The 17,367-nt window shown below is 37.9% G+C and overlaps 1 protein-coding gene across 1 annotated transcript in view; it reads right to left on the bottom strand.

The window, feature by feature from the left end:
• DNAH11 (dynein axonemal heavy chain 11) overlaps positions 1-17,367 on the bottom strand; it is a 410,596-nt gene that overhangs the window by 156,916 nt on the left and 236,313 nt on the right. The window contains exons 53-55 of the mRNA XM_031665316.1: positions 16,088-16,250; positions 15,030-15,153; positions 14,474-14,616 (exon numbers count right to left, since the gene is read on the bottom strand). Coding sequence (XP_031521176.1) covers positions 14,474-14,616; positions 15,030-15,153; positions 16,088-16,250 — 430 coding nt within the window. The remainder of the gene's footprint in view (positions 1-14,473; positions 14,617-15,029; positions 15,154-16,087; positions 16,251-17,367) is intronic.

Genomic DNA, 17,367 nt, shown 5'->3' with positions numbered 1-17,367 from the left:
AAAAATCAGTTTAAACATTCTCCTGCTGAGAATTTTTAAAGTTTCTGCTGTAAATCTAAAGTTTTGTATAGTTATGTAACAATTTAAAAGTTAATTTAAATCTAAATATATTTCCATAGTTTTTTTAGGGACACAAGGGATTCTGTCAGGAGTCGCGAGGGTGGCTATGATATCTGGCTATGACAGTGGGTCACAGAAACTCAGTGACAGGAGCACCTGGTCAGCTCCTGTGTGTTTCAGAAGGTTCATCAGAGACACACTGTGTAAAGGCTAAAATAAAGGAAGTGTTCAGTAAGCACCCTTTCCTTCTCTGCTTTTCTTCTCAAGTCCCTGTGTACGTGAGGACACTGGGAAGAGAACTGTCAATCGGGGTAAGGTCTGAGATGGAGAATCTTGGTTTCCTCTTCTCTAGAAATGGCTCAGACCTGATGATATCAAACCCCGTGGCTGCCTCTAAGTCTCTTAACACTTTGAGATCGGGCAATTGATGAAATCATTTTTCAAAGGATGTGATTTTTTTTTTTTACCTACAGTATTAAAAAAATCCATGTCATAAAAAATTCCAGCATATATGAACCCATATAGTATCTCATTTAACAAGTGTTTTATGTTTATTTTATTTGCCATGTATATTCAACAATTCAAGCTATATAAATATTAAGATCAAAATGTTTTCTTTTATTGTTCAAAAAACATGAGATCTACTCTCTCACATTTTTAAGTGTATGGTACAGTTTTGTTAACTGTAAGCCCAGCATTGTGCAGCAGATCTCTAGAACTTTTTCACCTTGCATTACTGAAACTCTACACCCATTGAATGGAATCTCTCTATTTCCCCTCCCTCTAGTTCCTGGTAATCACCATTCTACTTTCTGTTTCTAGGAGTTTGACTACTCTCAATACTGCACATAAGCAGAATCATACAGTAATTGTCCTGTGACTGGTTTATTTCACTTAGCATGAGGTCCTCAAGGTTCATCCATGTTGACATATGACAAGATTTTGTTCTACAGATGAAAATATTCCATTGTGTGTGTGTGTATATATCACATTTTCTTTAGTTGTCTGTTGATGGACATTTTTGTTGTTTGCATGTCTCAGCTATTGTGAAGTGAACATAAAAGTGTAGATATCTCTTCAAGATCCTAGTTTCAATGTCCTTGGCTATATACCTAGAAGAGGGATTGCTGGATCTTATGGCAATTCTGTTTTCATTTTTTTTAGGAACCACCAGACTGTTTTCCATAGTAGTTGCAGCATTTTACATTCCCACCAATAGGGCACAAGGGTTCCAATTTCTCCACAGCTTCACCAACACTTATTTTCTGCTTTTGTTTTTTTAATAATGACTATCCTATATGAGGTGATGCTTCATCATGGTTTTGATTTGCATTCCCTGATTAGTAGGGATGTTGTATATCTTTTCCTATACCTGTTGGACATTTGTATGTCTTTTTTTTTTTGAGACAGAGTCTCGCTCTGTTGCCCAGGCTGGAGTGCAATGGCGCAATGTCAGCTCACCGCAACCTCTGCCTCCTGAATTCAAGTGATTCTCCTGCCTCAGCCTCCTGAGTAGTTGGGACTACAGGTACGTGCCACCACGCTGGGCTAATTTTTGTATTTTTAGTAGAGACAGCGTTTCACTATGTTGGCCAGGCTGGTCTCAAACTCCTGACCTCATGATCCACCCACCTCAGCCTCCCAAAGTGCTGGGATTACAAGTGTGAGCCACCACACCCGGCCTTGTATGTCTTCTTTAGAGATATGTCTACTCAAGTCCTTTGCCCATTTTAAAATCAGATTTTTAAACTTGAATTATAGGAGTTCCTTATATATTTTAAATATTAATTTCTTATCAAATATACAGTTGGCAAATATTTTCTCCCATTTCACATAGGTTGTCTTTCATTCTGTTGATCATTTCCTTTGCTGTATAGAAGCTTTTTAGTTTGATGTAGTACACTTGTCTGTTTTTGCTTTTGTTTCCTGGGATTTTGACGTCATATCAAAGAAACCATTGACAAGATGAATCTTCTGAAGACTTCCCCTATATTACATTTAAGTCTTTAATTTATTTTGAGTTGATTCTTCCATAGGTTGTAAGATAAGGTCCAATTTCATTTTTCGCATGTGGTTTAATGGTTTTTAATGTTGCATAAGCTGACTGATCATTTTTTCATTATATAAAATTCTAATTACAAACTAAATAATTGCTGTAATATTTAATGTGCTAACAAGCCTTAGTAAAAATGCATAGTTTTTACTTATATCTTAATTCTTAGGTTTCTTCTATCAGCTTTCCCCATACTTGAATATTTATCCTTTCTTCCCAAGTTGGTTTCCCACACCCAACTCATCTGTCATTTGTGCCAATTTTAGAAATGTCATTTACACATAATGTTAGCAAAGGCAGATGAAAAAAGGCATCTTTTATTTGACAAGATCCCAAGTATTTTCATCACTTCTACACTTATTTCCACGCTTGTAACTGGCATAGTATCTGATCTTAGGAATGTGTTAGAAAATACTGTATCTGAACCATATTTGTTCAACCTCAGGCAAAAATGCTTTCCCTGAGTTACTTGAGTGATAAGCCTTTGTTATTGGTATGGTTTGCCTCTGTGTCCATACCCAAACCTCATCTCGAGTTGAAATCCCCATAATCCTCATGTGTCGAGAGAGGGACCAGGTGGGAGGCAACTGGATCATGGGGGTGGTTTCCCCCATGCTGTTTTCATGAGATATGATGGTTTTAAAAGCATCTGGCATTTCCCCTGCATGCACTTATCTCTCCTGCCGCCATGTGAAGAAGGTTCTTGCTTCCCCTTCTGCCATGATTATAAGTTTCCTGAGGCCTCCCCAGCCATGTGGAACTGTGAGTCAATTAAACTTCTTTCCTTTATAAATTACCCAGTCTCAGGTATTTCTTTATAGCAGTGTGAGAATGGACTAATTATTTATTGAAAAATAATATAGAATGGTCACTTAGAGAACTATTTTTCTTTTCTACAATTTTATTATTGAAGATATTTTCTCCTATGTTATGTATTATTGCTTAAATAAGGATCCTTACAACACTATGTAAAATTGCATATTGTGAGTGGGCCTGGGAGGGTGGCATGGAGACCAGTTGTTCTCAAAGAACTGTCTAGGAGCTGGTTAGAAATGCAAATCCTTGGACTAACTCCAGACATAAATAATCAGAAACTCTGGGGGTGGGACTCAGCAATGTGTGCCTTCAACAAACACTCTCAGGTGATTCTGACACCCACAGTGACAGCCTGATAGTTTTAAATTGTCTACAGGAATACTTAAATGAAACATTGACTTTTTCCATGTTTTTGCAGTTCATTAAATATGCATAGAATCTAGGTCTCTACACACAGAGTAAGATGAAAAATTTAGAGAATTTAAAATACATAATTATATGTAATCTAAATTCTATCAGCTAAACTAGACTCTGGGAATTAAATTACAGAAATATACTTGTTCATTAGTAATTCCTTTGAAGGGAAAGGAGAGTGTCACGCTAGCCTTGAAAGTGCAGTAATTGACCCAATTCACTGCTCAGTAATTTCTAGTTTTGCTAAAAATTGAGCAAAAAATTTCTCCTGCCATGCAGCTTTCCTTGGTAGTGGTGTCATGTGAGATTTTTCCAGAAACCCATGCTAATGTCTAGAAACCATTGGTTATTCTGCTCTTTTCTAAGATAGTTTATACAACTTTACAGATAACCTGAGGTAAACCCCAGTTATCACAAGGAACATTACTGTGAGGGAAAAATCATTCCAAATAATTTTCCCATTATATTTCCCTTAATTTAATGAAAACTTAATATAGCAAAGGGCTTATAAGAAATAAAAACAAAATAAATAATTTTAAAAGGGTGTTATATTGTCTATAATTTAACTAGTAGTATAATATGCATGTGAATAGTCATTTTATTTTACACCTTAGGGGCTGTTGGTTAATATCTGGCATACACCACCAAGGGCTACACAGACTGGTGGGGAGGTGGCTAATCAGTCTTGCATGGACTCTAATGGAAGCCCACACTGCAGAGCCAGCTACCAGAAGCCCTTAGCCAACTACTTCTCTTATCAACATAAATGTTTGGTTAGGCAGCATCATGGATGGTAGACATGATTTTTCACTGAGGAAATAAGTAATGTTCAAGATATATGAAACAAAATCCCCCCACCAAAAATGTGTGCATAGCTCTGCCAAGGTATGAACAAAATTTAAAAATCTAAGTATCAAGGTATCCCAATAATTATATTTTGGGCAGTGGCCCTTGGGATTTTGGAACTTGACCAGACCTCTGGTAAACTGCTTATAAAGAGTCTAGCCTTTTGATGTGATTCCAACGAGATCAGCTGAATCTTTCCATGGAAATATTGCCACATCTGCCCCAAAGAAACCTCCAGGGATGGGCAACCCAGGTCCCCAGAAGAACAGAGCTGGGATTACACTAAGATTATAGGGCAGGTTGTAAGGCTTCTGTGTGTGTCTCCTTATAATCAGCAATCAACTCTCTGTAGGAGGCTTCAGTCTGAGACATCCTTTCCTGGAAGCATACCTTGAGTTGGGAGATTTGGGGAAAAAGCCCTCTCCCTCACCCAACAGATGTCATCTACCTTGAAGTACCTAAACTCACTGAACTACACTGTCCTTTCTCCTCCCACCCCCACCAAAAAGTTCTTGATAATTGCGAGTGCGCAAATTGGCTTAAGTTAGTTTCCAACAGTGGGATTAGAAAGGAAGGTCAGTGAAAAAAAAAAAAAAAGTTAAAAATGCCTCTGGCAGCTGTGCTTTTTTCTCAAAGCAAATTCTCACAAGTAAAAAGCAAACCCTGAAATCACCACCTATGTACTTCCTGCAGCTCTAACATTTGGATGTCAGGAACTTGCTTTTGGAATTCATACCATAGAATTTTCTATTCCTTTTTTTTTTCTTTTGCCCACACAGGTGTTATGACTCATTTGCAGGAACCCACTTTTCCCCATGCTTTGTAATATGTTTTCATTTCTTTTAGATAAGATCTCATCGTAAGTACATATTTATTTGTAGATCACTAACGGGACTCAGTCCATTTCAGCTGGTAATGAAAATGTGAATTGCTACAGTCACTCTGTATGATTTTTCCAGTTGATACAGTTTATTCTCAGATGGTAGTAACCCTCCCACATATTTACTTCAGAAGCTTCCGTTCATCACTTACGTTTGCATTTATCCTCAAAAGTCTCAGTATTTTTTAAGAATAATCACGTCTAAATCTGAGGAAACCCTCGCAGGAATGGAGGTTTACTGGGGAAAACCTTCCCAGGTTTGACTGCTTCAGGGTCACTTTATCATGGTCCTCATATCTTCCTGTATCACCCCCCTATCTAATTACCTTTCAATTTCAATTTGTTCTTAAAAGAGCCAATAGCTTCAACATGTGCACACTCAATACATTTTCTTATTTATTTCCCTTTTAGATAGCACACAATGAACTCATTCCCATAACCTTTGACTTGTGTAAATATTGGACATTACAGATTTTTGCTAGAAGAATGTTTGACATCAGGGAGTTTTAGTTAATTTTTCTTTCTTTTTCTGAACAAAAGTCTCCTATTCACAAAGAAAACTGTGTGTGGAATCCCAACAAATAGCAAAGAGCAAACCTATTCCTGAGGGGGAAGACAGGAAGTAGAGCCCTTGTCTCAGCTGCCGTGCTTGTCACCAGCGCCTGCACTGGTCACAGACTGCGTTCCAAGCCAGTCTCTAGCCCCATAACAACGTATAAGTTTTGTTTTGTTTTTAAAGAAAATCAGATGCCTATTTTTCTTTCTTCTGGCTGGGGTTTTATTTGAATTGTGTCATGCCAAGTCTCTGGCTTCCGATCAGCACTGCTCTGTTAGAGTAGCCGGTGTTTCTGCTGATGCAATGGGGTAACTCTACACACATGCATCATTGCAAGAACAGGCCTCAGACTCTACCAGCAAGCCCCACAGCTGAATGCTAGCAAAATGAGAAAAGCACGACATGCTTTCCAAAATGCAAAGGCTATTCAACACACAGTGATATTCTTACTCGAGGGATTAAGCACTGGATTTCTGGTGTAAAAATGTTCTTTTACAATATAAAATAATAGAAAGACTTCTATTCATGCTTTGGAACTCTCTTCTTGATCACTATTTTTTTGTGACATCTTCCTTGCCCTGTCTTCTGTTATCCTACATAACCTTTATCTCTCAAGTACATCATTGTGATTTTACTTTTTGTGTGTGATTACTGGATTGAATGAGGTGGCTCTAGGTGGGCAGTGGCTGGGTTAGCCTTTGCTCCCTGTCACATTCCAAGGACTCAGCACATCACGGGCACTCAGTACATATTTGCTGAGTGATGAATGGCTAAATGAATGAGTAAACATATAGCAGTTTGAAAAAAGCTTTTCTGGGCAAAATAAAACATTGATATTTGTGTTCTAATTTTTTTGAGGTTTTGTTGTTTTATCTAATCTTAACGAGGGTGAACCTCAGATACAGAGTACAAGGTTGCACCTTTTGTCTTTCTCTAAAGTTCTTTTCATTCTACTTACATCAAATAATAACAGAAAATGGGAGAACAGAAACTGGAGCACTGTATCCAGAGAGATGTGGTCCTGCAAAGCAAAACACAGTTGGCAGCATAGAAACTCACAGAGCTCTGGAACCAGTGATGGGCAAGCCGGCTATTAGAGTGTTTCTTGTTCCTCATTAGTGCATGTGTCAGGATGTACGGCAGGAGGGGTGAAGAGTGCCCCTCTCGTGAATGAAGCTGTCGAGATGGCTATCCGCATAAGGGAAAGAAGTCAAACGTTCTGCTCCTCAGCCAGAGGTAGGTTTGAAGAGACTCGACTACACAATCTTATAAGGATAATGTTCTGTGATAACTGATTTTCCACTGGCCAGGTGAGTAGTTGAGGTTTTACACAAAATGAAAAACATACCCTGAAAATTACTTGCGTTACTACTAAGTCTTTTGGCTTATGCCATGTGTGTCTGTGTTAATCTGTTGCTTGCATACAAGTGGGCTTGACATTTTTGTTGACACTCTCAGGTCCCTGCACATGACGCAGCGTTAGCCAGGAGGAAATCACCCACCTTGTCTGTTGCCATACTTTAGCTGTGAATTGCTGTCTCTACTATCCAAGAAGGAAGAAGAGGGAATAAGCCTAAGTGGAGCCAGAGGAAGAAATACTATAAAACCAAGAAAAACAGAAAAGCTCCTGCAGACTGCAAGACAACTAATTCCTCTGAAGTTGATGTAATATAAGAACCTGAAGAAAAGAATAAAAACTTGCATAGCACTCTCAAGAGGTTGGAAGGAAAGAAAATAATAGAAATCCATAGTAGAACTGGCCAAGATGAAGAAAGAAGATAAAAGAAGGGGGTTTAAATAAAAACGAATAGGATAAACTGCAACACCTTTTCCTAAAAAATATTTAAAATACCTCAGGCCAACATTTCATCCAATACTCAATGATGGAAAGTTAATGGCATTCCCATTACATAAATAAATAAATGAATAAAGATGATCATTATAGTTACTTAAAAATTTTAACTGTTGTTCAGAAAGTATGACTGTCCCAAGATATAGGAAAGTGGTGATTATTAAAAGGGATTAAAAATTAAAAGATGATCTGTCTACTCAGCAAACTCTAAAGAACAAAATGCAAAAGCTAGTGGAATTGATGTGTGCACTGAATTGGTTGGTAAAACAAACACATAACTAAATATCCACCATTCCTCCTTCCCTCCATCCAATGGCTTTCTTTTATGTCCACAGTGATCAGTTAGAAATTTGGCAGGAGTGGAAAATGCTATAAAATATTGAGAAAAGAACTTAATGAGAAATGTGTAAAATGAATTGAAGACAATTAGTTGCTTTTTCAAAGCTCAAAGACATTTTGACTAAAGGAAGAGATGTGCCACATTCTCGGAAGAGGTCGATTATTATAAAGATGCTAATTCTTCCCACATTCATTAACAAATTTTAGGTGATTCTAGTAATTCCCAACAGGATTAGCAGAATTTAGCAAAATGATTTTAAAGTTCAGCCAGAAAAAAAACGAATAAGAAGATCAAAGGATATCTGGAATAATACCCTTTGTGTTGTGAAAGAATTCACACTATCAAGAATAAACCTTAAATTATAACAAGGAAAACAGTGTAGGTGAATGAATAAATATTCAATATTGTAATTATATCCATTATCCCCTAAAATCAGTCTATACATTTTCATTGAATTTTTTTAAAAGTCATCAAACTGATTTCATACTTAATCCAGGAAATTAAAGGTGCAAATAACTAAGTAAATGTGGAAAAGGAAGGTGATCTTGCTCTACTAGATTCCAGAATATACTATAAGGCTATAATAAACACATAAATTATGTGTGTTTATTATGCAGTGTGGCAATTATGCAGAAACAAATTAATGGGACATAATAGACAGCCCCAAATAGAATCTTATATATTTAGGAATTTAATAGATGAGATAAATAGCATTTTGAATCAGTGATAAAAGAGAGTTTATATAATAAATGGCATTGAGGGTATTCAGGGGTGGAATAGTAGGAAAGCCATCTTATAACTTACACAAAACTGTCTGGCTGAACATTAAAAATATTATAAATTAATATAAAGAAAATTCAGAATAATATTTTTATAACCATGGAGTGCAAAAATTGCTTCCTAAAAAAGCCTTAACACATGAAAGCCATAAAATAAAAATTTAACATTTTTAACACATATGAATGTAAAACAGGAGGTCATCATAAAGTTAGCAGAATTATGATAAATTAAAAAAAGAACTGGAAACACCATACCAGAACATTCTGGACATATAAATAATATCCACTATATAAAGTGCTCATATAAAACAATATGAAGTTACAGCAAACCAATAGGAAATTTGGAAAAAGCTATAAATGGATAAAGGACATTTTCTACAAAGAGTTGTTTAGAATAAAGTGCATTTCAGTTAAATAGTTCATTCCATTCACCAAATTCTTGAATCATTTGATTTTTACCCGCTATGGGAGCCTTCTAATCAGAAAAGGAAATGGGTAGGTAATTAAAGAAGACTGCGTGAGATGTGAATAAAAATTTTTTAGTTCTGAATATATACTTCATGTTTATATGCACTTAGAAAACTGAGAGGAAAGATACCAATATGTTATCTCTAGGCAAAATTATTAAGGGTAGTTTAAAAATATTGTTTTCATGTTGTTTTGTATTTTTAAATTCTCTCCAATGAGTATATATTTTTTAAATGATCAGAAATGGATCCTATATATACACTTAAGTAGGTAGATAACGAGGCAAATATCTAAAACCTTGGGAGGGAATCAGAGGCTGCCACATAAATCAAGTGTCCTCTGCACTACAGCATCAGATGGTCAGGAAGGAAAGTAAGAAAGAAAAGTTACTGGGTTAACTAAGGTCCACCAGAGAGGAGATGGAAGTTCTGTATTCTAGCCCTAAGATGAGAACTGTGTGGGAAAAGATGCACATAGACAAATGTGAAGGAGAGAAGGCATCTGGCATTGCTATTCATTGGCTTATTTGAGGCAATCCAAGGACACACATCTGATGGTTGTTAATGGGAACTGCCCTCTGGGATTCAGAGGTCACATTTTGCATGCCAACAGGTTCTCATTGTCTCTGCATTCCAAGTGGGAACTGACTTTGGGTGGTGAGCATGGGTAATGGGGTGGCAACTTCACATCATTTAGCTTGACCTGCCAGGTGTGCTCACCAACCCCTTGTAACACATTAAGCTTTCCATGGTGCCCGGCTTGGAATGTATGCAAAGGAGATATCAGCTCATCAGAAATTCTGAGTCTTTAGTACACACTGGTGAGTATCATGATATATGAAAATAACATAGAGCAATTTGGAATTCTTCTTTAAAATTCCAAGGATGTGGGGGTAATATACATAAATTAAAAGAAAGAAGTTGGCATTTTCAGGCTAAAATACTACTCATTTTTACCATAATAGTTCTCCTTCAAGGTAAAGAGGTCATGGTGCTGACCATCAGCCTTCCGCAGGATGGATCGAACTAAGTGACAAGGCCAAAGGGGATCAGAAGTGGGATCCCTTCTTCTGACAGAGATATCCTATTTCTACTCGATGTTAAAAACAAAATAGCACATAACAAAAACAAAACCAACCTCCTACTCATTTTAGTAGGGAAGAGATAAGTCATTCAATTAATAGTCCTGTGATGATCGGGGGGTAGGGGTGGGGAATTATCCAAATCTAACTCCAAAATAAATTCCATCTTGCATTGAGTTAAATACTAAAAAATGAGACCATAAAAAGGATTAGACAACAATAGAGATGAATACAAAACTGACCTCAGTTTCGGTAAGGTCTGCCTACACACAGACCCAAAGGAAACAAAGAAAAAGGCTGATGGATATAAAAATATAAAAATGTAAAACTTCTGTATATCATTCTGTATTATATGAATATTAGTAAGTACAAGGAAAAAACATACACATATCTCAATAGATGCTGAAAATGAATTTACTAGGTTGATACTTCTTTGACAAGATACATATTCTGAATCAAAAGCCAACATAAAACCTAACTGTGAAACATTAGACACATCCCCATTAAAGTAAGAATTAAGAGAGAATTCCTACTATTATCAAAATTACTTAATGTTCTGCAATATTTGCCAATGCAATGAGGGAGAAGAGCAGAAAAACAGAATAGCAGGAAAGACAAAATATATTTACCTGCAGGCTATATGATATCAACCAACTATTAGAAACTATAAGAGAGACAGTAAGGTTGCTGATTATAAAGTTAAAAATCAATAGCTCTCCTATATACAAATAATACACCATTACAAAACTTTATGAAACAATCCTTCTCTAAAAGCAATAAAAGACACTGTACCCTGAAGATTAAATTCTAATATAAAATAAGCATTCAGCATGATTTCAATCAAAGTTGACATGGAGTGTGTTGAGAATTTGACAAAATGATGCTAATACTTATCCAAACATATAAACACAGGAGAATAAGTAGAAAAAGCTTAACAAGAAAGAGCAACTGGAAATGAAAATAAATGATAAAGCTTTACTAATTTATAGTGCAATGCTGAAATCAGTAGCAGAGAGTTAACAAGAAAAGAAAACAGAGAATTTAGAAACAGACACAATTAATATGGCTATTGGACACACACTAAAGATGGTATTTGAAGCTGGTAAGGAAGAAATACATGGTGTTTAGGCAAGAAGACATCTTTTTGGGAAAAATAACCTGAAACCTCTCAGCTCACACTTCACCATATTTAATAAAAAATATATTTCAGAGGTAGCAAAGTTTTAAACAGAGCATGAAAGCATATAGGCACTGAAATGACTGATACTGCTCCTTTTTAAAACTATTCCAAAACCCATTTCAAATTTTACTCATAAAGGCAACGTCCCCAAATTAAATATTTACTCCCGCAGACTCCTTAGTAGCTGGAGACAGCATGGGAAGCATTTGAGGCCAGTCAGACATCAGCTTAGGGTTTTGGGGAGGAGCTTAGGTTTCCTGGTACAGAGTCTCCAGGTCCTCTTCCCCTTCCATCCCCCTGCCTGGAACATAAACATACTGTACCCACCTGTGATCAGGAGGCAAGAGGCATCACGACGAAAGCAGGCAGAAGGGAAAAACGAGAGATGAGCATCTTTTCTAAGTGGCCTCTAAGGGTAATACTGAGCCAGTCTGGACTTGCTATTGTGAAAGGCTTCAAGAAACTGTTGAGTTTTCTCTTACTGTAGCTCAATGTGAGTTCCAACTGCTTCTAGTAAAGATTATCTTGCTCATGCCTGTAATACCAGCACTTTGGGAGGCCAAGGCAGGTGGACATGAGGCCATGAGTTCGAGACCAGCCTGTCCAACATGGTGAAACCCCGTCTTTACTAAAAATACAAAAAATTAGCCAAGTGTGGTGGCCGGCACCTGTAATCCCAGTTACTTGGGAGGCTGAGGCAGGAGAATCACTTGAACCCAGGAGGCAGAGGCTGCAGTGAGCTCACATCATGCCATTGCATTCCAGCCTGGGCAACAAGAGTGAAACTCTGTCTCAAAAAATAAATAAGTAAATAAATAAAAACAAAAAATAAAAAGAGATTATCTTGAAGAGTAAAATACTTTTCTAAGAAATGGATCTGAGGATCCATTAAGGAAAAAACTGATTAATTTAATACATAAACCTTTAAAAAATTGGAAAGTTACAGACCTATAAATGAACATGCGCCATAAGTACATTTAAAAGACAAAAGAATAGGAAAAATATACATGAGACACATATAAATACATAGAACTCTTATAAACAAAATATGTACAATCCAATAGAAAATTGAGCCCTTTATGACTTAGCCTTAGTTGTTGCTCAGCATCACCTCTGTCATACTGGATATTAGCTGAAGATTCATAAGCTCCCCACCCAAATTCAAGAAGAGGGGATCTAGACGCCACCTGTGAGTAAGAAGAGCATCAAAGAATTTGAAGGCATGTTTTAAAACTACCACAAGCTGTAACTATTGAATCTAGCAATATCCATTCTAGGAATTTATCCTGTAGAAGCAAGCAAAGTTGAGCATGCAAGATATATACAATGTTCATTCTGGCACTATTTATAACAATGGCTCTTAAATTTCATCATGCCTCTGAATCACCTGGAGGCCTTGTTAAGAGAGATTTCTGGGGCCACCCAAAGTTTCTGCTTCAGGAGGTCTGGGGTGGAGTTGGAGAAACTACGTTTTCAAAAGTTTCTTGTTGATGTTGATTCTGCAGCTCTGAGCAATAGATTATGAGAACCACTGATTTATACTATTACTACCTCAAATTCTAACATTGTACTTGTTTCCCCATTCGATAAAGAAAATTTGATTCTAGTATATCACAATGGAACAGGAAGAAATCCCTGGCCTTGTTCCTAGCTGACAAATGTATTCTTAGTCTATTTTTGATGGGTAGAAACCTCTTTGGGCAACTGAACCTTAAGTTCTAACCTTCTAACCTCAGCCCAGAATTGCTTAGTAAAATTAATGTGAAACTTGAAATAGCAGAATGTTGGAGAAACTTAGTGACTCTACTCTCTAATGTCCAATCAAAGGCATATTCAGGGCCAGTGCCAGTCCCCATCTCCTGTCCTTAAATACTCCAGCTCTATAGCTGCCACAGCCTGCCACTAACTTGACAGGCATAACAACAAGAGAAGCAACAGTTAAGCAGCAGCATTCCTAGATTACTAACCATTCCATACTAGAAAGCCTGAATTGTCCTAGCAGCATTCTTAAATTGGCTTCCTGATGAGTTTGGAGGCTCTCTCTGTTATCTTGTGATACTTGACCTTTATTGTTCTATTATCTGGTTATATTGTCTGCCTATGTGATACACTATAGCACAGAGCAGCCAATGAGGAAGAACACTGGGGTAATCCTTCAGAACATCTGAGCATTACTTCTTTTGTTTTTGAGACAGAGTGTCACTCTGTCACCCAGGCTGGAGGGTAATGGCATGATCTTGGCTCACTGCAACCTCTGCCTCCTGGGTTCAAGTGATTCTCCTGCCTCAGCCACCCTAGTAGCTAGGATTACAGGCGCATGCCACCAAACCTGGCTAATTTTTGTATTTTTAGTAGAGATGGGGTTTCATCATGTTGACCAGGTTGGTCTTGAACTCCTGACCTCAGGTGATCCTCCCGCCATGGCTTCCCAAAGTGCTGGGATTACAGGCGTGAGCCACTGCGCCTGGCCCATCTGAGTGTTACTTCTAAATTCCTTTCCTTGAAGTTACTGACATCATTATCACTTTCTTAATTCAAAACTCTCCTCATTATTCACTTCATGATTTAGAAATCTCTTATCTCATTCCAATTTACTTTTCCAGATTTATTGATCTCACTCTCCCTATAAGAACTCTATGTTCCAGGCCTTTAGAGGTAACTTGGGTTTCTCCAAATGTGTACCATGCACTTGACCTTTATATAAATGCCATTTCCCGTCCCTGAAAACTCCTCCCTTTGAATTCTTCTCCATGCTTGACACGTGGCCCATCACTTCCTCCAGGATGACCAGCTCCAGTGACGAAGGATACTGCGCTCCTCTGTAATCCCACAGCACTGTTTACATTTATATTGTATGATAATTATTTGTGATGTCTCCTGTGTTCTATAATAGTGTAAGTTCCTCAAGGGCACAGACCACAGGCGCTTCAGCTGAGGACTGCACACACTGCTCAACAGTGCTTTGCAGGAGCCCAGCATCATGGGACACTTTAGGAAGATACACTCCAGATACAGGTGTGTAAAAATGCACACATCCTTTCAAAATGCATTACTGAAATCCAAACTCATAATAAAAAACTCAGAATAGAACCAGATAGTTGCAATAGCAGGTTTTAACTAATATGCCGATTAAGCAAGTATTTCTTACTTTGAGCTGTAGTCGCACCCTGGCCAAAAAGAATTTCCAACAGTTTTCTCTGGAGTCCACCATGCCCAGAGCATGAACTTCATTATGAATTCCAGAAATTATCTTGTCCACATCTTCATCGCTGAACAGATCTGGGATTTCTCCTGCCCCAAAGAATGAGTAGAATTACTAAAAGATCATTGCAATTTAAATTTTACATATAACTTTTAAACGTTTGAAATGTTTTACAAGACAAAGTTCAGCATAAATGATGAGTTTAAAATCAGAAATGTCATGTTTCTTTTTTATTTACAAGACATACAACACATATAAGCCATGATGAACACACCCTCTACACCCACACATGTAGGAATAACATTTACTTCACTGAAGGCCTTCTCATCCATAAACAGACTAAGAAAGCAATACACCTCAAATTAGTTAGGTTTACAGGTTTCTCCCCAAAGACTGCCCAGCAAACATCTCAAAGACGAATTCTCTCTCTTTAAAGTTCACTGAAACTACAGATAATTTGTCATTGGGGAAGATCTTTCAAGAAATGTGTTGGTTTAATCACCTGATGCCAGCAAGTCATTAATCAGCATGAGGAAGCTCTCATCTAGAACCTGGGCATCTGTCAGCAGGAACACAGTGGGCATGTTCTTGGCTCCAGTTCGGATGTACAAATTGGCAAGATCTACCTGTAAGGAAAGGCCATCATTCATGTTTTGTTAAAATGCTGATGCGGCGTTGGGAGGATGTGTGTGAGTGCCGGGGAGAACTGAGTAACTGTATCGCCATAGCACTGTGGGGTGCCTTTCACTGGTTCACATATTCCTTCTCTGAGAGACCCCATTCTAGGGGACAGCAGTGCGACACCACCTCCATTTCTGACATGTAAGGATAAGTGTTGTGTTTCTGGCTTACTGCAGCAGAGAGATGAAAACAGGCTCAGATCACCAACTCCCTTCTCACTGAGTACAAGCGAATTCATTGACGCCTTTTTCAAGCAGTGCCATAAAAAGAAGTCTGCTCATTTTAACAACTGTCCTATTTTACTGAAAATGGGTTTTATTTCATTAGTAATATTAAAAATATGTGATTTTTTAAAATTTAAAATATCACTTGGCACAAATTGTAGGTACTATTTTGTAAGTACATTTGTTACTAAAAAGCAAAGCTTGAAAACACACGAGAGTTTCCTGAATGTGTTATTCCTATTGTATCATCTTCTCCTATTCTTATCCAATGTGGAAGAAATCTATTTTCACTTGTGAAGTTAGTGTCTTTTTTCCCCAACCTGTCATACAGGAACACTAATGGCGATAAGCATCAGGTTTGATTAATAGAAAACAGAAAGACATTTGTGTAAGCAAGTATTTAAGTAAATATTTTCTAAGCCAGGTTTACATGTTATTAAACCTACATAAAACTTGTAAAAATTTATTATTACTAATTTGACCATAAAGGCAAAACCGCCAAAGGTCAATTACTGCTCTAAAGAGCTCCCGCTGTCCTGTGGTTGGGGAGGCCTTGGCCAAATCTGAGAGTCACAGCCCAGGTGGGCGCACTGGGAGCCTCGGCTTTATCTGCCAAGCAGAAGGGTCAGAAGAACTGCCTGTCTCCTTTACTCACCCGAAGTTCCTGGATTCCATAGCCCTCAGTCAGAGTGATCTGAAAGACCTCAAGGCCACAAAGGTAAGCTGCCAGCCTGGACAAGCTCTGCTTGCCACTGCCCCCCACTCCAACCAAGAGAGCACAGCCCTGAGGGGTTCGTAAGATCCGGCTGATGCGACACCTGGGGAAAGAAAGCGCCCATCGTGGCACAGAATCGAAAATGCCCTGGGACTATGTCTGTTTTGTTTATTTTTATATATTTATTTATTTTTGAGATGGAGACTTGCTCTGTCGCCCAGGCTGGAGTGCAGTGGTGTGATCTTGGCTCACTGCAGCATCTGCCTCCCGGATTCAAGTGATTCTCCTGCCTCAGTCTCCCAAGTAGTCGGGATTACAGGCACCCACCACCATGCCCCGCGAATTTTTGTATTTTTAGTAGAGACGGGATTTGACTATATTGGCTAGGCTGGTCTTGAACTCCTGACCTCAAGTGATCCACCTGCCTTGGCCTCCCAAAGTGCGGGGATTACAGGCGTGAGCAACAGCGCCTGGCCTATGTCTGTTTTGTTTATTCTTTAGATAAATAGTGAGAGACTAAATTCCAGTTTTTACTGGAAACCTCTAGTCCTTGTTCATTTGTTTCCCCATCAAAGATGGCATCTTCACCCTCACCCTTGAACTGCTCCCATGACAAACCATCCTATGCTAATAACATTTTGAATTCTTTTAGTGCTTTGCTATCACCACCAAAAGTCCGAAAAGAAAATATATGCAAAGGCCTTGTGTTAAAGTCTTCAAAATATTTTGATTGGCAAGAAAGATCCGAATTCCACACCAGCATCCAAGTATGAGGACATCAAAGGAGGAGTAGCCTTGTGCCAGAAATCTTTGCTGTAGAATTATTTTGGAAAGAATGGATTTGTTTAGACCAACAGATCTCTCCGTGTGACTTACTCAGCAAATCAAGCACTTGTTTCTTAATGTAATTTTTGCTTCCTTCACACTAGAACCTTCCCTTGTAACTACACCATTCTAGAATAATTTTCTGAAGCCATTCAGCACTGCAAAGTTAAATTTCCACCAAGGCCAACTAATCCCTTGTTCTGTAATATCCAAGGCATTCTGAATGCTTAATCTATTTATACTACTGCTATATTTTACAGCTATAAATAAACTGGCTTTAACGTTAACAAAAGATGGGTTTGGTTGAATAAATAGTTCATAATTATGTTAAAAATATTAAGAAAACCAAAAAAACAAAATATAAGCATGTAGATAGTAAAACACCTGAATTTGAT

Source organism: Papio anubis, chromosome 4 (assembly GCF_008728515.1).
Source record: "Papio anubis isolate 15944 chromosome 4, Panubis1.0, whole genome shotgun sequence".
Lineage (NCBI taxonomy): Eukaryota > Metazoa > Chordata > Mammalia > Primates > Cercopithecidae > Papio > Papio anubis.
This window is presented reverse-complemented; position numbering and strand designations above follow the sequence as displayed.